This window comes from Lissotriton helveticus, chromosome 3_1 (genome assembly GCF_964261635.1).
Source record: "Lissotriton helveticus chromosome 3_1, aLisHel1.1, whole genome shotgun sequence".
NCBI lineage: Eukaryota > Metazoa > Chordata > Amphibia > Caudata > Salamandridae > Lissotriton > Lissotriton helveticus.
In genome coordinates, this window is record NC_136061.1 from 255,159,746 (window position 1) to 255,182,897 (window position 23,152).

General features: G+C 46.7%; 1 protein-coding gene across 5 annotated transcripts in view; it reads right to left on the bottom strand.

Annotated features, from left to right (window-relative positions):
* CUEDC1 (CUE domain containing 1) overlaps positions 1-23,152 on the bottom strand; it is a 1,101,926-nt gene that overhangs the window by 89,324 nt on the left and 989,450 nt on the right. For all 5 annotated transcript variants that reach the window (XM_078679741.1, XM_078679742.1, XM_078679740.1 and 2 more), the window contains one exon: positions 4,575-4,668. In XM_078679741.1, coding sequence (XP_078535867.1) covers positions 4,575-4,668 — 94 coding nt within the window. The remainder of the gene's footprint in view (positions 1-4,574; positions 4,669-23,152) is intronic.

A 23,152-nucleotide genomic window follows, 5' to 3' on the forward strand; every position in this document is an offset into this window, starting at 1 on the left:
ATAGTCACCGGTGATCTCGACGGCGGTCTGTTCAGATCCCTCGACGTCGAACGTCGACGCCGCTTCGACCCAGAGCCCTGGGGAGACGGGGAACAGACTGTAATCATCCCTCTCTACGCCGTAGTCAGTGCAAGCGACGCCGACGGAGAATGGGGACGCTTGCTGGACTTCCTGCCTCTGGGGAGCCCCCCAGAGGCCTCAGCACTGGCAGATGGAACCTGCCCAGACCCACCTCGTGCTTGCAGTCTTCTCTCCTCCATGCCTTGGAGCCTGATCTTCTTTCTGTCTCTCAGGGTCCTGGTGGTAAATCCCTGGCAAATCTCACACTCCTCTGGGTTATGAGAGGAGGGAAGGCAGAGGATACACACTTCATGTGGGTCAGTCTTGGCCTTCTTCCTGGAACACTCCGGGCATTTGTCAAATAATGCTGGCATATTCGACAAAAAGACTGCCCCAAAAGCACACCAAAGAAGAAATAACCAAAGTACTTTGAACAAAGCACCAAAAACACTTTAAAAAGTGAGAAAATCACAAAAACAAATCCCAAAAGGGAGAGCTCAATGCTCCAGGGTCCTGCTAGCAGGAGCCGGAAAAAAGAACTGAAACTAAAAGGGACATGCAGTGCATTCTGGGATACTGTGAAGTTCTGGATGGTTCTCTTAATGGCACAGTATCCTGTTTTGAGCCACATAATGGCAGCCTATGGAGCTTGTCTGTCCAGGTCTTTCTCTCTATCATTCCAGAGGGTTTTTGCTGTTAAAGCAAGGGAAATCTGGACAGGCTTTGCTGTTTGAGGATTTTTGGTGGAATTTCTAGTTGAAGTACTGGACAGTGTAGCCTATGGATATAGGCTGCATTATCTGTCTTTAAATTCTCTCTTAAGTGTCTGTGCAGTTCTGCATTTTTCGACACCTTAAGAGATTATTTTTGATTGCTCCGGGGTCCACACACATGGGCGGGACTATTCACTAGATTATGACTATAACAGATTCCCATACTACAGAAGCGCTGCATTTACATTTATCCAGACTGAGGGGTCGATTATGATTGCGGTGAATCTGCATCCTCCGGGCCGGTGGAAGCCACCGCCGGCCCGGAGGATGCAGATTCACCGCCGCGGTCAGAGAAAACACCCAACGCCAGATCAGGATGCCGGTGGGAACAGCGGCGGACGGCAGGTCCGTCCGCCGCTGATCCGCGGGCTGTTGATCGCCATTTGGTGGCGGTGTCTGCAAGACACAGTCAGCCAAATTAGGATGTGTGTGTAAACATGCTTTTCCGCGGTGGCTTTTCCGCCGTGGACAAGCATGTGGATCTTTGCTTCTGAGGGCCCCTTGCGGGCCCCCAGGGTGAAGGGGGTTGGGGGTGCACATGGGGGGTACCTACGGTACCCCCCTGCATTTGCATGCACAAAGCGGCAGGCACCACGCGGTGCCTGCCACTTTGTGCATGTAAATGCAAAGCATGCATTTTTAACCTTGCGGCGGGTGCTGCTTGAAGCAGCCCTGCCGCAATGTTAAAGATACGGGATGTGACCGCCAGGGTGGCGGTCACATCCTAATTGGTATGGAGGGAACGCCTCTGCCCCTGCGGACGGTCCCTCCAACTCGGGGGTGGCAGACGGACGCAGGTCCGTCCGCCATCATAATCGACCGCATAGTACATAGTACATACTCTTGGCCTCGCACAGACAACAAATAGCAATATAGCCGCCAAGGACATCTTTCAATCAGCACTTGAAAATATATGAAAATCAGTTTACATGTAGTAGAGACCAAAGTCATAAAGCTAGTCGTAAATTAGTTACATTAATATGTGCAAATAGCTTTTTTTACAATTGTAAACTGACTTTTGCTATTCATGAAATTCGGCTTTACATCTGTAGAGAGTTACTCACACATACTTTTTCTGAGGGGCATGGATTAGCTGTTCCAGGATGGGAATGTTCTGATTGTTTGGGAACACCCACAAATCATCTCTTATTTTGTGAATATGGGATTTACTCATATCAAGGATAGAAGTAAATTAGTTTAAAGGGAAGCAAGGCAAAAGGGAACAAACTCAAAACTGGTGGGTCTTTGAGAAAGGGTTTTCCCACCAGAAAATATATTCACTATAAAAAAAAGAATAAAAAGTAATGCAGGTGCATTAATGCGTGATAGTTTTGCATACGGAAGAGCTGCCATATGAGCCCAATCAGGAATTCTAAAAACATTTCTAGCAGTTCTCCGGGGAAACTTTGACTGTTGCAGATTCCTAGGAGTAGTTCTGGCAACTACTGAACATTCCAGAAATGTATAAACTGTCACCTTTAAGTAGGAGTGCACATTTTGGAATTTATTTGTGAATCAAGTCCAAAGTGCTGGCATGCCTCGCTGCAAGTAGGTCCATCCCAACCAACCCGCTTTTTTGCTGCTTTTCTGATGTCATTAACTAAACCTGCTCCTATCCGGCGTTTTTATTGAAAGAGTAAGAAAAAAGGGTTGTAATTCACTAGGTATTTTTAAAAGCACATGTTTGACAACTAGACAATTTTTCTGAAACGTAGCTTTCTAACTGCACAAAAAAGGCATAATCTCACTTTTGCACACAAGGAAAATGATAGAAGTGGGCTATTTAACTCACTGACAAAAGAAATGGGATTGGGTGTGGTCAGGAGAATGGATTCGTTTTTCACATTCCGTGCATAAAGTCACACGGGTGGCCACTAATTCTGCTGAAAAGGATAATGTAAAAGACTTGGCAGTCAAGGGCACTAAAATCAATGGCTAAACCCAGCCTAAAAAAAATGTTAGCAGAGATCGTTTTCAATTCCGACAGTGTCTGCATGAAGAACAATCAAAAGTTGCATTTTACTTCTCTTCGGACTTCCTTTTAAAGTAAAGCAAACACAAGGAGACGATGGATGGAGCGCTGAAACTTTTCAAACACTCACCCCTAATCACAGATCTGGGTTGAATCCATCATCGTTCTTTAGCTCACTTCACCACCCCAGTTCAGACACAGTTATATGCAAATCAGTATTGACTCTGTGCCTCATGGGAACATTCCAGCTCGAACTGCCAAGCCATGTCTTCCCTGGACTGGAAACAAGCATCCTGGGACCAGTTTCGGGCTAACAGACCTCATCAGCTAGGCTAGCTTGAATCCAGTGGCAAAGTGAGCAAAGGACCCACGTCTGGGCATACCCTGATAACTTAGGGCAAACAAAGCAAACACAAGGAGAAGATGGACAGAGCACTGAAACTTTTCAGACACTCACCCCAGTCACAGATCTAGGTTGAATCCATCATTGTTCTTTAGCTCACTTCGCTACTCCAGTTCAGACGCAGCTATATGCAAATCAGTCTACACCCTGTGACTCATGGGAACTGTCCAGCTTGAACTGCCAAGCCATGTCTTCCCTGGACCGGAAACAAGCATCCTGGGACCAGTTGCGGGCAAACAGCCCTCATCAGCCACGCTAGCTTAAATCTAGTGGCAAAGTGAGCAAGAGACCCATGTCTTCCTTTTACAGTAGTCATGATGTAAACAAATCTCAACATTAGAGAATAAAAATAAAAATAGACTTGGGTAGTTCAATCATAGAAAATCAGAAATCTCCATTGTAGTCTTAAATCGTAGACCCCCAACTAGCCCCAAAACAGCGAATTAGTGGTAATAACCATTTTTGATGGTGGTAAAATGAAATTCTGCAGCAGAAGAACACGACAATGTATGCAGCATACCGACAGATCATTAAAAGAACGGACTGCGCACATAATACAATTTAACAGAGGTGTTCGAAATGTATGGAGTTCTATATTTAAAGTCTATTCTGACTTTTCAGGAGAAAATTTGGATTTTGGTGGTTTCTGGGTCTTTTTCCCCGGTTAAATCCCTGCAGATTTGACCTGCAGAAATGTTGTAAAAGGTGTAAACTGTATAACATTTAGTAATTACTGTATGCAATAATGAGCACACAACTTATGTTTGCGATGCCATCACAAACACGTCTTTGTGTATGGATCGCAATGTAACAAGCCACTTGTAATCATGCCCTAAGCTTTCCCTGCCTGTTGCTGGTGAGTGCATAAGCTGAACGTTTGCAGTTCCTTTTCATCATCAAAAAATATGTTTGTATTACAAAAGGTCCCTCTTCAGATGGAGGAACTTCCATCTGAAGAGGTCAGTGAGCCTCTGCTGCTTGCTGCCAAATTGTTCTGGTACCTGTACAGGTATGTGCAGGCCCTGCGGCAGTGAAGCTGACTTGAGTGCAGATTTTCGCCTCCCCAGGAACTGAAAACCTTTAATGTAAACTGATTGTGGCTTTGGTGGATCAGAGGGAAATTTTTACTTATTTCAGATATTCCCCTTTATCTAAAGGGAAGCAAGAAGGCAGAAATGTGTTTTGGAAAAAAAACAAGTCAGTTTGATTTAAATAACTTATTTCATATAATAAAAAGACCGTGTGATCAGCATCTTATAGGGATTCTCTGTGGAAACATTAAAGTGTTTGTCACTTAGAGTAGTACACATTTTTGGTAATTAAATGTACAAGGGCTCAACTTTAAGCACGTTTATTTAAAGGATACACCTGATGCTTCAACAAGTGCTTTCTTTTCGACTTCCTCATCTTGGTCTTCTCTGAAAATGCTCTTGCAAGTTCAAAAAGTTTCTTCCGGGTTGCTTCAAGGAAAAGAGACAGTTTATGTTTTTGGTTTAGCTTTTTAAAGGTTTATCACATCATGAATTTAAGTCCATTTGTGGCAATTGAACATGTCCTACATACAGTGGCCGCTGGTGACATTTGAAAGTGGTGAGTATAAAAGTTGGGGAACGAGTGTTACATCGTGAGGGAGCCCGAATGAGGGAAGGTGAGTTTGGGGTGGGGTAGGCGGTCTTTCCCATGAGAAACTTTTGAAAAAAAGGAGTGGCAAATTGCGCATTTTTAAAGCAACTTTGAGTAAGCAAGAAAAGCAACTGTGACCATGTAGTCTTGAAATGTTTAAACACATTAAAAACTGCCCCATAAGGTCCGGCAGGCCAGTTTCTACTGTTGATTTCCCTGGTATTAAGAGAAACATTGCTTGCAACAAGCACAAATGTATATACTGTCACCTACCTTGCAAAATACTGCCCCGATTTCAAAACGTTGCCTCTCCCCCTGTTCTTTTTTAGCTAATAATTCAGTAATGGGTCCACTGTAATTCTAGTACCCGGTCCATGGCTTATTTTCTGTCCCGGTACGACCATGCCTGCTGCAGCTATCTTTGGGGAGCTAGCAATTTTCCAAACTCTAAATTCTGAGACAGTTAGAAGGTATTCATTTCCTGAAGTTCCCATCAGTCACAATAGGAGTTGATACAAAAAGGACAAGGCTCCTTTTGTCCCCACAGCAATTCTATAAGCAGAAATGCTACATCTCCAACTCGTGCGATAAGCGTGGGAAGCTAGTAGGTCCAAAGGGGTTGAGGTTTTTTATGGGATCAAAGCCTGAGGAAATTAATTTGCGGCTACCTACCTGTTCCAAATGTATTTTATATTTGCATCTTGTAGCCTTGGACCGTTCTTAATTTACTAACGCACACACTTATATACTGAAATAAATCATAATGGTTGCTCGCCGTCGGCAATGAAACAACGGTTTGTAAAATACTGCCATTACCGGCCTTTCACTGCCCACGACAAGCAGCAGTCATGATTCATTTTGGGAATTAAGTGTGCACCAGGTAGATTAACACCCCATGCTGTAATTCAAATATAAAACACAGGGGAAATGGAAGCTGGAAACCAACAATGGAAGCATTCCCTACTTAGGTGGCACGCAGGATGTTTTTACGATTTTGTTTCTTAGAGTGGAGAGGTGTGCCTTTACTAAAGAATGCATTGATTGCTTACAGTGTTGGTTCATAGCTTCCACTTTCCCCTGTACTTATATATTTGCATCAGGTAGCAATACATGGTAATCTACTCATGCACACACTTATTTCCTGAATTAATCACGATAGCTGCTCGTTGTGGGCATTGAAACGCCGATAAGTAGATAGTGGCAGTTTTAGCTGCATTTCATTGCCAATGAAGAGGAGCCATCATGTTTTTTTGTGCGCCTAGTACATTAATGTCCAAGGCTCTGATGCTATTTATTTATTTTATTTTGAAAGTTTTATATAGCGCGAACAAGATCTTTGCAGATATTAGAGCGCTTTACAAAGAAGGGGTACGAACAGGAGAGTAAATAACAGGCCATTGGGCATAGCGTGGTTGTAGGTAATAAGTGGGGTGGGGTAGGTACATGAGGGAGCATAGTCAAACAGGTACGTCAATAATGCTAATAGTACAAACAAGTGGGAGCATAGACAATCAGGTAAGTCGATAATACAAGTAATACCAATAAGCAAAGGGATCGAACAAGTAGTACAGATCGGTGCAGAGTCTTTAAAGAGTCCAAAATAATAGTTCAAGTGTATTTAGCCATGAGGATAGCTTTTACTTCTTTCTTAAAAAGTGTAGTGGAGGAGATGAGCCTGGTTTCAGGAGGGAGTGAGTTCCAGATCCTGGGTGCCATTCCTGAGAAGGAGCGTTTATAAGTTTTTTCCTTCCGGAATCTTCGAGGCTTCAGCAGAAGATTGTTTGTGCCTCTAGTGATTCTAGAGCCGCCAGAAATTGTCAGCTTCTGAGTGAGGTAGCCGGGTGAGCTCAGGTGTACAGCCTTGTGCGTCATGCAGGCGATTTTCAGATGTATTCTGGCTTCAAAAGGCAGCCAGTTCAGGGATTTCAAGTCCGGGGAAATATGTGAGTGTTTTTTTGACCCAGTGATGAGTCTCGCTGCAGCGTTTAGAGAAGCTCTTAGGGGTGCAGTAGTAGTTAGGGGGAGTCCGCAGAGGGCGATGCTGCCATATTCTATTCGAGGGATGACTAGTGCTTGTACTGCAGTTTGGAAGTCTTTGGCTGGGATGAAGGGTTTAAGTTTCCTCAGGGTATTGATTTGGTAGTTCGCTCCCTTAGTTGCCTTGCTGATATGTTGCTGCATGTTGAGATTGGTGTCAAGTGTTATGCCTAAAGATTTTGCTGAGTCCACGATGGTGGGTTGGACATTGAGTGCAGTTAGGTGTTTAAGCCAAATTTGAGTAGTAGAGATCTTCGCGGGAGGTGAGATCAGAAGGAACTCTGTTTTCAGAGCATTGAGTTTGAGATGATTATCAGCAAGCCAGGATTGGGTGCTTCTGATCGTTGAGTTCAGGAGCAAAATGTCTTTGGGGGATTGGAATTTGAGATATAGTTGGGTGTCATCAGCGTACATGTGAAAGTGTACATTGGATGCTTGTAACAAGGTGGTGAGAGGTTCCATGACTAGGTTGCACAAAGTAGGGGATAGGGAGGATCCTTGGGGGACGCCTAACGATACAGGTATTGGCGAGGACATCAGGTTGTTGCTCTTGAATTTCTGTGACCTGTTGTGTAGAAAGGAAGTGAACCACTTGAGAACAGTCCCAGATAGACCCATTCTAGTGTTTAGTAGTTCGAGTAAATTCTCATGTTTAACGGTGTCGAATGCTGAAGAGAGATCAAGAAGGATGAGGAGGCAGGTATCGTTTTGATCTAAGATTTGAAGGGCGTCGTCAATTATGTGAGTCATAGCAGTTTCCGTACTGTGTCCTGCTCGGAAGCCTGATTGATGAGGGTTGAGGAGATCAATGTGTTACGTCAATTGTAGTTGTGCGTATTTTTCCAACAGTTTGGCGAGAGTGGGAATTTTGGTAATGGGACGGTAATTGTTTAGATCAGAGGGGTCGGCTGTAGGTTTCTTTAGTAAAGGTGTGACTTGTCCAACTTTGAGGGAGTCAGGGATGGTTCCTTGTTGAAGTGAGCTGTTGATAATTTTAGTCCAGAGTGGGAGGAGCAATCAATCAATCAATCAATCAATCAAGACATTTATAGAGCGCACTACTCACCCGTAGGGTCTCAAGGCGCTAGGAGGGGGGGGGGGGTGCCGTCACTGCTCGAACAGCCAGGTCTTGAGCTTCTTCCTGAAGGAGAGGTGGTCTTGGGTCAGGCGCAGGTCGGTTGGGAGGGAGTTCCAGGTCTTGGCGGCCAGGTAGGAGAAGGACCTTCCTCCTGTTGTCGCTCTTCGGATGCGGGGGACGGCGGCGAGGGCGTGGCTGGTTGATCTGAGGTGGCGCTTGGGAGCGTAGAAGTTGACTCGGTTGTTGAGGTAGCTCGGGCCTTGGTCGTGTAGGGCTTTGTGTGCGTGGGTGAGGAGACGGAAGGTGATTCTTTTGTTGACGGGGAGCCAGTGCAGGTCTCTCAGATGTCCGGAGATGTAGCTGTTCCGTGGGATGTCGAGGATGAGTCTGGCTGAGGCGTTCTGGATCCGCTGGAGTCTCTTCTGGAGCTTGGCGGTGGTTCCGGTGTAGAGGGCGTTGCCGTAGTCCAGTCGGCTGGTGACGAGGGCCTGGGTGACAGTCTTCCTGGTCTCGGTGGGGATCCACCAGAAGATCTTCCGTAGCATGCGTAGGATGTTGAAGCATGACGAGGAGACGGCGTTGACTTGTCTGGTCATGGAGAGGGAGGAGTCCAGGATGAAGCCCAGGTTGCGTGCGTGGTCCGTCGGTTTGGGTGCGGTGCCCAGGGCGGGGGGCCACCAGGAGTCGTCCCAGGCGGAGGGCGAGGAGCCCAGGATGAGGACCTCCGTCTTGTCTGAGTTCAGTTTCAGGCGGTTGGTCGTCATCCACTCGGCTACATCTCTCATCCCTTCGTGCAGGTTGGCTCTGGCGGTGGCGGGGTCGTTGGTCAGGGAAAGGATCAGCTGGGTGTCGTCGGCGTAGGAGATTATGTTGAGGTTGTGTTGGCGTGCGATGGCCGCGAGGGGGCTCATGTAGACGTTGAAGAGGGTGGGACTCAACGAGGATCCTTGAGGGACGCCGCAGATGACTTCGGTGGCCTCTGATTTGTACGGTGGTAGGCAGACTCTCTGTGTTCTTCCGTCTAGGAAGGAGGTGATCCATTCCAGTGCCTTCTCCTGGATTCCGATGTTGCCGAGGCGCTGCACTAGGGTGCGGTGGCAGACAGTGTCGAATGCCGCGGAGAGGTCCAGGAGGATGAGGGCCGCTGTTTCTCCGTTGTCCATCAGGGTTCGGATGTCATCGGTGGCAGCGATGAGGGCGGTCTCGGTGCTGTGGTTGGCTCGGAAGCCAGACTGTGAGGGGTCGAGGGATCCATTCGTCTCGAGGAAGGCGGCCAGCTGTTTGTTGACGGTCTTTTCGATGACTTTGGCCGGGAACGGGAGGAGCGAGATGGGACGGTAATTCTTGAGTTCGGTGGGGTCCGCTGTAGGTTTCTTGAGTAGAGCGCTGAGTTCTGCGTGCTTCCAGCTCTCCGGGAAGGTGGCGGTGTCGAAGGAGGCGTTGATAATGTCCCGCAGGTGGGGTGCGATGACAGTGTCGGCCTTGTTGAAGATGTGGTGAGGGCAGGGGTTGGTCGGAGATCCGGAGTGGACGGAGTTCATTGTGCGGATGGTGTCTTCGGTGCTGATCGAAGTCCAGGCGCGGAGGGTGGTCGTGGGTGGCGTAGCTGCGGTTGTGGCGTTCGTTGGTTGGGTGCTGAAGCTGTTGTGTATGTCCGCGATCTTGTTGTGGAAGTAGGACGCGAGGGAGTTGCAGAGGTCTTGCGACGGGGTGATGTCGTTTCCGGCGTTGGGGTTGGAGAGCTCTTTCACGATGTTGAAGAGTTCCTTGCAGTTGTGTGCGTTGTTGTCCAGCCGGTCCTTGTAAGTATTTTTCTTGGTGGCGCGGATCAGTTGGTGGTGTTTCCGGGTGGCGAGCTTGAGGGTGGTCATGTTGTCCATAGTTGGTTCCCTTCTCCATACTTTCTCGAGGGCTCGGCAGTTCTTCTTGGAGCTCTTGAGTTCGTCGGTGAACCATGGGGTTTTTCTGCTGCCGGGTCTGCTGGGCGGGGTCCTCAGAGGGGCGAGTTCGTCCGCGCAGTTGCTGATCCACTTCGTGAGGTTGTCGGCGGCCTGGCTGGGGTTCGCTGAGCCGGCAGGAGGGTGCTGGCTCAGGGAGGCGGTGAGCTGGTCGGCTGTGATCTTGTTCCAGCTTCTTCGGGCAGCCTGTTGCTGATGGTGGTGGATCGTCGTTCTTTTGAAGGTGAAGTGGACGCAGCTGTGGTCCGTCCAGTGGAGTCCTGTTGCGTGGCTGAAGGCGATGTCTTTGCTGGATGAGAAGACGGCGTCGAGTGTGTGTCCGGCGAGGTGGGTGGGGGTGGACACCAGCTGCTTGAGTCCGAGGTTGGCGAGGATGTCGAGCAGGGTGATGGTGTTGCGGTCGCTGTTGTTCTCCAGGTGGAAGTTGAGGTCCCCCAGGAGGATGTAGTCGGCGGAGGGGAGGGCATGCGGGCTGATGAAGTCGGCGATGTCCTCGCTGAATCGTGTGCGTGGTCCCGGGGGTCGGTAGATCAGGGTGCCTCTGAGGGTGGTCTTCGGGTCGGTGTGGATCTGGAAGTGCAGGTGTTCGGCGGTGGTTAGGGTGTCGTCGGTGTTGGTCGTGATGCGGATGGTGTCTCTGTGGACGATGGCGATGCCTCCTCCCATCTGGTTGGCGGTGCGGTCCCTCCGGGTGATCTTGTAGCCCTCTGGGATGGCGATGGCGATGTCGGGCGCTGAGGAGGCGTTCATCCAGGTCTCCGTGAGGAAGGCGATGTCAGGGGCTGTGGTGTCCAGGAGGTTCCAGAGTTCGATGGCGTGTCTGTGGACGGAGCGGGTGTTGAGCAGGATGCACTTGAGGTGGTTGCTGCTGGTGTTCGGCTTGGCGGGTGCAGGGAAGGTCCGGATGCAGGTGAACTTGCAGGCGTGGCAGCTGAAGGGTCCGTGGGTGTGCTTCGGGGTGGCTCGGTGACATCCCGGGATGCCGCCGGTGTTGAGTGCGATGAGTTCGGCGGTGTTGTAGGTTCGTCGGGTCGGCTTCCGTCGGTGGGGGCCAGGGGTCCTGGCGCTGGGCGCGGGCCAGGCGCAGACGGGCTTGCCTTTGGCGCGCCTTCGGCGCACAATCGGCGCGCCCGCTGCGCGTGACCGCTGCGCGTTCGCACGGTCGCCATATATGGCGAAGTGCGCGGGGGGGCGGAGCAGCTGGGAGGCGGGAGCGGGGAGGGTACACAAAGAAAAGGGGCGGGGCTAGCGGTGATGGCGGGGAGCGGGGAGGGATGAGACGGGGACGTAAAAACGAAGGTGAAGTCAGGCACAAGTGGGGAAAGAAAACAAATCAACAGCAAACAGCACAATACAAATTAGCAGATCACTATGGCAACAGCGGGGAGACGGGTGCGTGAAGAAAAAACGAAGCCGATAACAGGCACAAGTGGGGAAAGAAAAACAACAGCAAGCAGCACAATGCAATACAATACAAATTAGCAGATCACTATGGCAACAACAGACAGGAAGCTGGCACAGACCACGCCGCTCGATGTCAGGGGGCGTGGTCACGCGGCGGAGCCGGGGCAGCGAGGCAGAAGGCGGGGAGGCACACGCAGCAGCTGGTGGCCGTGCGGCGCGGGGGTGTCCCAGAACTGGGTCACACTCACCTGCGTCGCACGGTCGCCATATATGGCCAAGTGCGCGGGGGGGGCGGAGCAGCTGGGAGGCGGGAGCGTACACAAAGAAAAGGGGCGGGGCTAGCGGTGATGGCGGTAAGCGGGGAGCGGGGAGGGATGAGACGGGGACGTAAAAACGAAGGTGAAGTCAGGCACAAGTGGGGAAAGAAAACAAATCAACAGCAAACAGCACAATACAAATTAGCAGATCACTATGGCAACAGCGGGGAGACGGGTGCGTGAAGAAAAAACGAAGGCGATAACAGGCACAAGTGGGGAAAGAAAAACAACAGCAAGCAGCACAATGCAATACAATACAAATTAGCAGATCACTATGGCAACAACAGACAGGAAGCTGGCACAGACCACGCCGCTCGATGTCAGGGGGCGTGGTCACGCGGCGGAGCCGGGGCAGCGAGGCAGAAGGCGGGGAGGCACACGCAGCAGCTGGTGGCCGTGCGGCGCTGGGGTGTCCCAGAACAAAGGGGTAAAGTCTTTTACAGCGTTAGCAGGAAGGGGGTCCGTGAGGTGATTGGATGGTTTCAAGGTGCAGAGCAGTTTGCCAATTTCTTCTTCAGAGTAGGTGCCAAAGGATGACCATGTAGCATTGTTTTTTGGTTCAGTGGGTGCTATGCAGTGGGGTTTGGAGTAGAGGCTTGCGTCAATGAGGAGATCGCTCTTTATGTTGTCAGTTTTTTGGATAAAGAAAGCGGAGTACTCTTCACAGGGGGGTGCTTAGCGCATAGTGCTGAGTGGTTGGGGTTGTTCCTTGGATTGTGATCTGATTAGCTCAAACAGTTTTCTCGGACGGTTTTTTGCTTGGTCGAGCTGGAGGCTGAAGAAATCTGATTTTGAGCGTTTTATTTTCCTGAAGTAGGCGTGTCTTTTTCTTCAGTGTTTTTAGGTGCAGTGCAGAGGGAGCTGATCTCCAGGTGCGCTCTGCCATTCGCATGGCTCGTCTATCCTCATTGAGACTCCCGTCGTACCATGGATTGGAGATTTTAGTGGAGACTCTTTTTAGCTGCATTGGTGCAGCCTCATTAATTATTGAGGTCATAGCGTTGAGATAGTGGTCAGTCAAGGATTGAACGTCCTTAGTGCCGGTAGGGGGAAGTAGGAGATTACAGCTGTTAGGGGGTAAAGAGTTTGGGTTGAGTTTTTTCAGGTCTCTTTTCCAGACTTTGGGCTTGGAGGGTTGCACCGGGTTAAATTTAACTTTTTCATTGATGAAGAATGTGACAATATGATGATCTGACCAGTCACAGGGTTGGATAGACTCTAGTTGGATAGAGTCCTCTTTGGAGATGATAAGGTCGAGGATAGAGCCTTTCTTGTGGGTCGGGCTGTTGCATATTTGGGTGAGGTCAAGGGCATTGAGGACATTTTTAAGACTATTTACCACCGCGTCATTGTGATCGTTCCAGTGGAGGTTGAAGTCACCAAGGTATATTTGGGTGAGCTGCCGACCGGAATTGGTTGAGATCATATCCATGATTTGTTGGGAGAAGGTGAGGTTGTCCCCGGGAGGGTGGTAAATGCCGTGAAGAGAGCATATCGGTTTGCCCTCACTGATAATATCGAGGCAGATGTATTCACAGGAAGTTGGGGAGGGTAGGGAGGGGGAGGTGACTTTCAGAACAGAGAGGTTGTTCCTGTAAATGCATGCGATTCCACCACCTATTTTGCCGGGCCTGTCAAGTCTAATGATGTGGTAGTTGGGAGGAACCAGAATGTCCATTATAGGTGTAGAAGATTCAGTTAGCCAGGTTTCAGTCATGATGATTAGGTCAAGGTCCAGTGTTAAGATGAGATCAGCGATGGCGGAGGAGTGTCTAGAGGCCGATCTGCAGTTGAGGAGAGTGCATTTGAGACGGGGTGTGTCGAGGGTGGTAGAGGGTTCTAGAGAGAGGGGGACTTTTCTAAGGTTATTAGGGATGGAGATTCTGTTGTTTATTGTGGGGGGTCTAAGGGGATTTGAGTGTATCGTGGGAATGGCGAGGTGTGTGGTGGATGTGTGGTTTAGGGGAGCTGGGTCGTAGGAGCGGAGGAGGGTGAGTGTGTCGAGGTCCGAAAGAGGGTTGCAGGGGCGACGGGGGCGGTTGTTGCGATTGCGAACATGGATTGAAGTCCAGTGTGGGGAGTGTTGAGTGATAGAGTCATCCGGAAGGGTGGGGGACATGTTGGGGGGGGGGGGAGGTGGTGGTGGGTAAGGGGTGTCTTGGGTGTGTGAAGAGTAGTTATTATTATGAAGTGTCGGGGAAAAATGGAAACTGGAATCTAAGACAGTGTGCAATGAAGGTGTACCCGCCCAATCCTACCAAGATCCTCAAGAGAAACAAAACTGACTCCATCGGAAGAGAACATAAAAATCAACTGCCTCGCATCTTCCCGGTATTCTGAGCATGCAGACCTGATTTATTTTTAATGTATTTATGAGTGACAAATCAATGGCTGGTACCTTGGAAATATATGGAAGGCCAGCGGGACTGGATACAGAGCAGTCTTCTTGAAAAGGTAGGCCTCCGATCCACGTTTACACGCCTGTGCTTCCTCAGATGAGGACAGAAGTAGCAAACACACTCATGTCTCTCTTTCACTCTGGCGCCAGGCTCGGCACAAAGAGAAAAGAGGGAGTGCAGATGGAAAATGGGCAGTCACTGCATGACTCCAAAATGAAGCCATATAGTTATTGGTCATGCTCTGTCAACCTCCCACCCCTGCACTGCTTCATATGTGCGGGGGCAAAATGCCTCTGCATGTGCCCCTCCTACTGCTCTTTAGCGAATTCAGACGCTGCTCCCTTGCTATTTGTGCTATTAAAGAGAGGAGCAACTGGACTGGCAGGGGCAGACGGGTCATGTGCCCCTTAGGAGAGCAGGCGGCTGCGGTTGTTGTTCTGTGGCTCACTAACGTGCGCTGTTAGGAAGAGACCTGAATTGAGCATGTCAGGTTGGACACAGAGGCGCACCTGCCCAACCTGACATATGCACTTCAAATTTCAAGAGGTGTCCACTTCTCTGCTCAGCCTGCAGTCTATTAAGCCACGCCCACACCCTCACAGACCGGTACCAATGGCTGAAAAAGAGCACAGCAGCAAGAGAAAACCCATTAATTGTATAGTTAATGTCGGTACCAGAAACAGGGGGCAACGCTCTCACACCCCAATAGAGGGACCACCCATGCCTACATAGGCATTGGCTCTGTAGGACATGTTCAATGTCACATTCTAAGACAGTCATTCTCGTGAAAGACACACAAAGATAAAACACCAGCCTAGCAGCATCTCACTTCATACCATATTGTGATTTATGCAAGGATAAAACTTAAAAATCACCCAATTGCCTACAATCAACAAGTCTAACAAGCTTTTATAAATATATTGCAAGATATTTTTAACTCGAAACAGACCAACAATTTCCTATGAAGTGTAAATTAATTTTTGGTGCTGCCATTTTCGTCATATCCATTCCTAGTCTGAGACATAGAGCTTTTACTATGATAAAGTGAAAACAGATTTCTTATGTTTCACTTTAATGCTCCTTAGTTCAAGCAATATTTTTTTACACCATGGATAGTTAGGACTCTCATTTAATAGAAAATGCTTCTACTTCAGTGGATGGAACAACATACCATGTAACCAAATATATACACTTATGATCCCACTTTTCACCCATCAAACAAGTTTGGACTGCATTTTTAGGTTCATTGTGCTTCATCATTACATTATATTTATTGTCACCTGCTACTATGCATAGCTCTCTTCTACCCTGTCTAGTTTTGTTTCCGGAATATTCAATGGTAAATAAATAACACATAAAAGATCTATTTGCTAGAACATTCAATCTAAATTCTAAAACAATATAATTAGCTACCCAATGCTTTTTTCTGATTGAGACTATCCCTGCTGGTGACTCATCTGAAGAAATATCCTCAGATGACGCGCTCTAGCTGCAGATAAAAGGATTGATTGTGCGCGAGCGCTGACTAAGTGCGCTTTTCGTTTTCATCCTCTTGAGGCACAGCCGGGAGGTCTCTCTTTCCCTTTTATCCTGTGATAGTCTGCAATATTTGTGTTATTTGCATTGCATTTGCAATATTTGTGTTATTTGCATTTTTAAATTACTCACCGAGTTCATTGAACCTGCGTGTGTTTTTGCTTGATTAAAAAGCATTTTAAACCCAGGACACTTGTGAAGACCTCCTAGAGATCTCTCTCCCCCCCCCCTCACCACCGGGCCACTCTCAGCCGAGTACCGACGCTGAGAGCCGGTCTCAGACAGCCGATCCTAATTTAGCGGCCATCTTGGGTGTGGGCGAGCGCAGTGACGCGCTCTAGCTGCAGATAAAAGGATACGGTCATGCCTCCGCGCAGCGGACGCGGCCAGCGGACGCGCCGGACCTGCGCCGGAGTCGTGCCAGAGTCCTGCCCGTCTGCGCCCGTCCGCGGCCGTACGGGACAAGGGGCTATTACCCCTAGTCCTTCTAGTAAAAACATTATGAGCTATGATAATACTACATTACATCAATTAAGACCTACCGAAATGGCTGAATGTCAACATACATTAGATCCTGCTGAGCCTATCGTAGTTTGCCAACATTGTCATAGGCATTTCAAAAAGTACGATCATCGGGACAGATATCTTATGTCTACCACTCTTTATAATCTAGCCCTTCTAAACTGTAGATCATTACCAAAACATTGTACAGAAATAAGACTTTTAATAGAAGAACAGGATCTGCATGCCATATTCCTGACCGAAACCTGGCTCCAAACAGGTAATGAACCAGATATTGTTCGTGCCCTCCCCCCAGGGTACAATATATGTAGACTAGATCGTAGCACAGGAAAAGGTGGAGGGCTGGCTATTATTTTTAAGGACAAGTATAGCTGTCGCCTCTTGCCTTCAACCTTTACAGAAGGAGAAAAAGTTATTTTTTCTCTAGAGTTATCTCCTATAGATTGTCTATCAGGTACTCTGATATATCGCCCCCCAGAGGCGCTCAAGAATTTTATTCCAAAATTGATTGAGTCAGCATCAGAACAAGTGATAACTACGGCCAATTACACCACCTTAGGAGACTTTAATATCCATCTAGATGATGTCTCTTTGTCCACTTCTAATAATCTCCTATCCGGCCTCCAGGCCTTGGGCCTCGATCTAAAATGTCCTCTTCCTACCCACGAGAAAGGCCACTTACTGGATCCGGTATTCAGTAACTTACATAACCTCACTTCAGGAGACCCTATCCCTCTACCCTGGACTGACCATTTTTTAATTCCCTTGTTCTGGGTCACCAAAAACATGCGGAAAGCACCTCCCCCCAAGACAACATATGACCAAAAGTGGGGCAAGCTATCGTTGGATAAATGGCAAACCTCTTTAAAAGCCACTCAGCCTGTAATAGGAACCAACATTGAGGAGGCTAACACCAACTTCAATATTTGGATCAAAGCACGCTAGACTCCGTTCTCCCGAAAGCCATCATACAGAAATGTGATAGGAAAAACACCGCGCCATGGTATAGTTCACAACTAAGATTGTTAAAACAAACATGTCGCAGACTTGAAAGAACCTGGACAACCTCCCCCTCGAAGGACACAAAAGATATATATAGGCAAGCTATTGGGAGCTACAAAAAGGAGATAAAGGAAACACAGGCTAAATTTTATGAGGAAAAAATAGCCACCGCCGCCAATTCTCCCAAAGAGATCTTTCGAATAGCGAAAACTCTGATCAATCCAACACAAGCACTTCCTGCCAGAGAAGGAGCTTTGAAACGCTGTAACAAACTTGCAACGTTCTTTAAAGAAAAAATAGAGACGATATATAACACCTTTCCCTCTAATCAAAACGATATAGATAGGCAGCCTTCTATGAACTTAATCGGAGTGCCCATTTTAGATCATCTGGATCCTTTGACACCAGAGACACTTGGTATAATTATTGGTAAAGTAGTCTCAGGCTCCCCAACAGATGCTGCACCGCCCAAACAGCTAAAAGCAATAATCAATTCCGTCCAAACCACTATAATGGACATACTGAATCTCTCCTTGTCGACTGGTACAGTCCCCCCATTATGGAAGTGTGCAATGGTGAAAGCACTAATTAAGAAGCCCAGTCTGGACCCCTCCATTCTATCCAATTATCGGCCAATCTCCCTCCTGCCATGGCTAAGTAAATTGGTGGAAAAACATGTAAATAACATTCTCGCCAATCACCTTGAATCAAACAGTCTATTGGATGATACCCAGACCGGGTTTCGACCTAACCATGGTACGGAGACCGCGCTGCTGTCAGTAACAGAAGAAGCAAGGAAATTGGTAGACGAGGGAGGAAGGGCAGCCATCATCCTGCTAGACCTCAGTGCAGCGTTCGACACGGTCAAACACTCCATCCTGACCAACCGCCTCAGAATGAGCGGAGTGTCGGGCGCTGCACTGAATTGGATCGCCTCCTTCCTCAGTGATCGCCATTTCCAAGTCTTTGAGGGAGATATAGTCTCATCTAGTCAGTTATTGGAATGTGGGGTTCCTCAGGGTTCGGCATTGAGCCCTACACTATTTAATATTTATATGAAGCCGTTAGCAGCTGTGGTTCATCCATTCGGCATTAAGATCGTCAGCTACGCAGACGATACCCAACTGGTGGTATCGCTGGGCCAGGTTGTGGATTCGTCTGACAAGCTGACACCCTGCCTTGAAGCAGTAGCCGGATGGATGAAGGTCTCCTGCCTCCGTCTTAACGGAGAAAAAACTGAAATCATGTTGCTGGGCAATGCCGCACCTACTCCCATCATTCCTTTATGGCCCATATGTTTGGGTCCAGCTCCACCACCCAAACCATATATAAAGAGTCTGGGAGTGTGGCTCGATGACAAATTGACCTTTAATCACCAGGCCACAATACTATCATCAACATGCTACAGTCTGTTAAGGATGATACGAAAAATTCTCCCCCTCCTCCCTTTTGCAGCACGAAGAATTACGATTCAGGCTTTAATTCTCTCCCGGTTGGATTATGGGAACTCCTTATATCTGGGAGCTCCTTTGTCCACTATCAACAAATTACAGGTAGCACAAAATAGTGCAGCCAGACTACTCCAAGTCCCTAGGAGGCAATCGGCCAAACAAGCCCTTCGTCAGCTGCACTGGCTGCCAATGAATGCCAGAATCCAATTTAAAACATTGTGCATAGCTCATAAAGTCATTTCGAAAACAGGCCCCAAAATTCTTCACCCATTAATGCCACTCTACCTACCATCTAGGCCGCTTCGTTCCAGCAACTTATTTTTAGCCTGCACCAGAAAGATAAGGAAAGCAAGATGGGGGGGACGCTCCTTCTCACACTCAGCAGCTAAATTATGGAACACTCTTCCCCAGCGTTTAAGAGAGACACACAGCCTGACTGTCTTCCGTAAACATTTGAAGACACATCTTTTCAACTAGTGTCCTCTTTGAATTGCCACTTCTGGTTCTGAAGCGCTACGAGGCCTCCGGGTAGTCTGGCGCTATATAAATATTCTTTCATTTCATTTCATGATTAAATGGAAATAAAAACCTTTCAAGTATGCAGTCCTGTCATCACGTGTGACCACAGCAACTTCGGGAACTTGGCAGCAAAAGTGTTGCCCAAATGGGATGCTGAAGGTCCAAAAAGGTGCCACTCAAACCTTTAAATCCAGATATCTAGATCAATGTGCCCTGATCCCCTCTGGGGTCTCCCTTCAAGCAAGCTGTGATTAAAACAATAAAACCATAAAACACCATGTTTCTTCATTGCTTTCACCCTCTTTGTGCCACAGAAACCCATATGCAGTTGTCGCACACTATAAAATTCTTTAAACAGCTAACAGGAAACTCCCTTTTGTATTCAGGCGTTGCATCCAACTCTACTGCTTTTGAAGGGTGACGTTTCTTATGGAAGGTAGCAAAGCAGTTGCCAAGTTTCTGATAAGCGCAACTCCATTATAAAGGGCGAGGTGATCTTCAACGATCAATAGTTTACCAATGTAGAGACATGAATTTCCTACACCCTTCATACAAAAGGCTAGGGCTGAATAGTTGCATATGATGGGGTGTACCTCAAACTGGAAAGAAGGTACATTCACTTTGAAGCAGAAAAATCATGTGTGAGAATTTATGATAGGGATATGAATACATGCTTCTTGGATGATTAAAGAAGGCCACCCAGCAAATCTAGTGACTGTAGAACTTTATTAAAGTCACAACATTAGACGGTACGTTCCTGAGGAACTCATTCAAATATCTCTCAAACACCAATTGGCATCCCGGTTAGCAGAGCCTGATCTTGTGATCAAACGGTATTTCCTCTCCCTCCCTAAAGAAACTTATTATCACGCCTCCCACCCCACTCACAGGCTTAAAAATGGGAGGGAAAAGGAAACCAATTGAAGAGGTTCAGAGAGAGAGACAAAAGGGCGATTACAATATCGATTGGTGAACACTCCCTGGCACGCGTGGGCAAAAATAAATTCTTATACATGACTAAATGGCTTCCAGGAATAGAGCTCCAGGGCCCTGAATTAGCCTGGCTCTGCTTATATTCAAATTGTCTGTCATGCTACCATTAAACAGCTGACGTCAAAACATCTCAATAAGTTTGATTTACAAGTCCTGGAGAAAAATAAGCACTGATCTCATAAGGCATGCTAGCACAACATTACATACAATATGTCCATTTCCATCCTAGGAGTGTGCCTTGAACTTTCAAGCCAATCAAAGATTGTTGTAATGAATATCTGTTACATATGAACTTCGAGGCTATTGTTACCTATTCTTAATTGTAGGTAAGCAGGAGGTAAACAGCATTTGCAGCTCCAAGCAATAAACATGACAACAAAAAAACTCAAAGCACAGAATAGGCGCAGACAATTGGCTACAGAATCTTTGCTCTGTGGTACAGGTTTCTCTGACGGCATTTGGTTTTCTAGCACTTCAAATGAGGAACATATCTGCAAGTATCCAGCGTAGGACAAATGAAACTAAATACTACTGCTGAATATTTTAGACTCCTTTGTTTCTGCACGTCTAGATACAGTCAACCATCAGTATGCAATGGGGCAACAACCATAGACCGACGACCCAAGGCTGTCAGGTTCTGGCACACCTAATATCTGAAACCGGTTGAGCTCTTGGACCGCGTTGATTGCTGGCCCACAACTAGCTCAAGGCACTGCTCTTTCCCTATCCTTAATAAAATGTTATGAAAAGGAATGCCAGAACTATCCTTCTGTTTTGCAGGGGACACTTAATGGACAGAGGGAATAAAATAAATCCAATTTTTTTTAAGCCTAAATGTGAAAGCGGTAATGTCTCAAAAGTACAGTCCAGCTGTATGTCAATATCAATGCACTGACAGCCGGCAACCAAAGCTATTCGGCCACTTCATTGCCAAGTTCACCAATCATATTGCTTTTATTGAGATGTGGGGGTTTATTCTGAAATAATTTTGTCAAGTTAAACGATTCTAGTCATAGTAATATAACTGGGAGTACTCCGTTTTCCTTACATTAACTTTGTACCATAGAGACCAACACAGATTTAATTTTATCCCATAACAGTTGAGGGTTTGTAATATTTAATTTAACAGGTATTCATTCTTTTCAATGTGGTCTTGTTTAAGTGTTTTAAAGGGCTACATTTTGAGGTATTGCAGATGCTTTGACTTTCAGAAACCTAGCTAAATGCTTTTGTGATATGTCTGACGTTCCTAAAATAAATATCACGTTCAGTATGTGTAAGGCTGTAAAGGTGTAAATAGACATTGCTTCAGTACTAGTATGTGCATTGCCTTCTTTTAAGGACTTACTCTAGTGAGTTTCTCTTCAATTGATGGGTTTTCAAATAGAATTTTAATCAGTGGGCTAAACTGGTCAACTGGAATTGTTCCCGTGGCCATTACATTTGTGACATCTTTACAAACTAAGGTCCATAGAGCTCCAATATCGTTAACATGTTTAGACACATAAAATGTGTTTCTCTATCCACTTCACATAAAAGAGAGGCCCTGCTTGATGTTTCCTTACTAGATTAAAGTCCATCTATAGCTGGCTCCCAACTCACAACGGACTCCGTTTTATGTATTCTGTTTGGAGGATCCAATCGCTTACTAAGCTAGAGTGGGGTTCCTGTGCATCTCCACGCCATGAGGCTGAATTTTTCTTCATCTGCTGGTTTGAATTCCACTATTCCTTATGAAACAGCTGAATTATCTCCCTACCAACCCCCTATTTCTGTGTTCCAGGAGAGGGATTAAACTTGTGGGTCAAATATGAAACCTTCAAACCTGTGGAACAAACTACCTTACAAAGGAGAATACAGTAACAGCAAAGCATTCCACTGAACAAACGTGCAGTTTGCAATAGGGCCAGAAGACCACGGGAGCAGAAAAAATAAGACTGCTTTGGTTATGGTTCTACTCATCTGTACATATAAGCAGAATGCAGCCAGATTCAAATTCATGTGAATGGTGAATTTTGGGTAATAGCTAACTGAATTAATAATTGTAGTGCAACAATCACCATCTGCATGAGTCACAGCATGATTACATAAACTCTATATTGATATGTCCTACTGACTTGCCAGACAATAGACTGATTTAAGGCCAGATATACTTGTCTGACACATTGGCGGATACTCCACTCTGGAAGGGACACAGGTTTACAACCAATCAGTCCTAATGGATTTCATTGCACTCTTTAATAAGGGCAATGACTAAGTATTGTTATTTTCAGGACAAGGTGTTTCTAGGAGTTGCTCAGTATCATTGTCTATTTGGGACTGCCAAAGAGTGATATCATTGAGTTGCAAAAGATACAAAATGAGCCAAATAGGCCACCCACGCAGCTAGAAAGATTGTTAAACGGTTATGTGACGTTACAACTTAAATATTCCCAGTTAGGAGGCAGAACCTTCTACACAAAGGTGGGATCCACTCCCATAAAAAATATTAATCCTGGAGAATTTCCTGCAATGAAGATGCAAGTCAAAAACACCGTTCTCGTAAACCTTCTGGCTCTCGCAGATGTATTGCTCCAGCTTGCTTGTATTTAGTTCTTCCCCACAAAACAAATAAGTAACATATTAATAACCTTAGTAAGCCCTGTCCACAAAGATATCAGAATTCTCTGCGAGTAGTTGGTTTGTTGATATTTATATGTCAAGATTTATACTCCTCAGTATTGTGATGTAGCAATGGTCACCTATGAGGAATGTAGCCAACTAACAGTCACTACTACACTGGCTAAACCAATATGCTTATAATTCAAGCACAATAAGGCACTGCTTTTATGTGGCTAGGAGTTAGACTGCTGTGCACGCCAACAGGTTAAAGTGAAGAAACGAGTGTCATTCACTAAATGTTGCTTATGCTATTCATGTGGGGGTGAGAGATTTATAAATCACTCTTTTCATCCTCCAAATCATTCATTTTACTCGAAACAGATGGCCAGATCTGGAAAACCGATAATAGATTATACATAAATAGTAATAAATGCACCAAAAGAACTTTATTAATGGATACATGCCTATAAAATGACACTTAATGCCCCTGACAGATTGTGAATA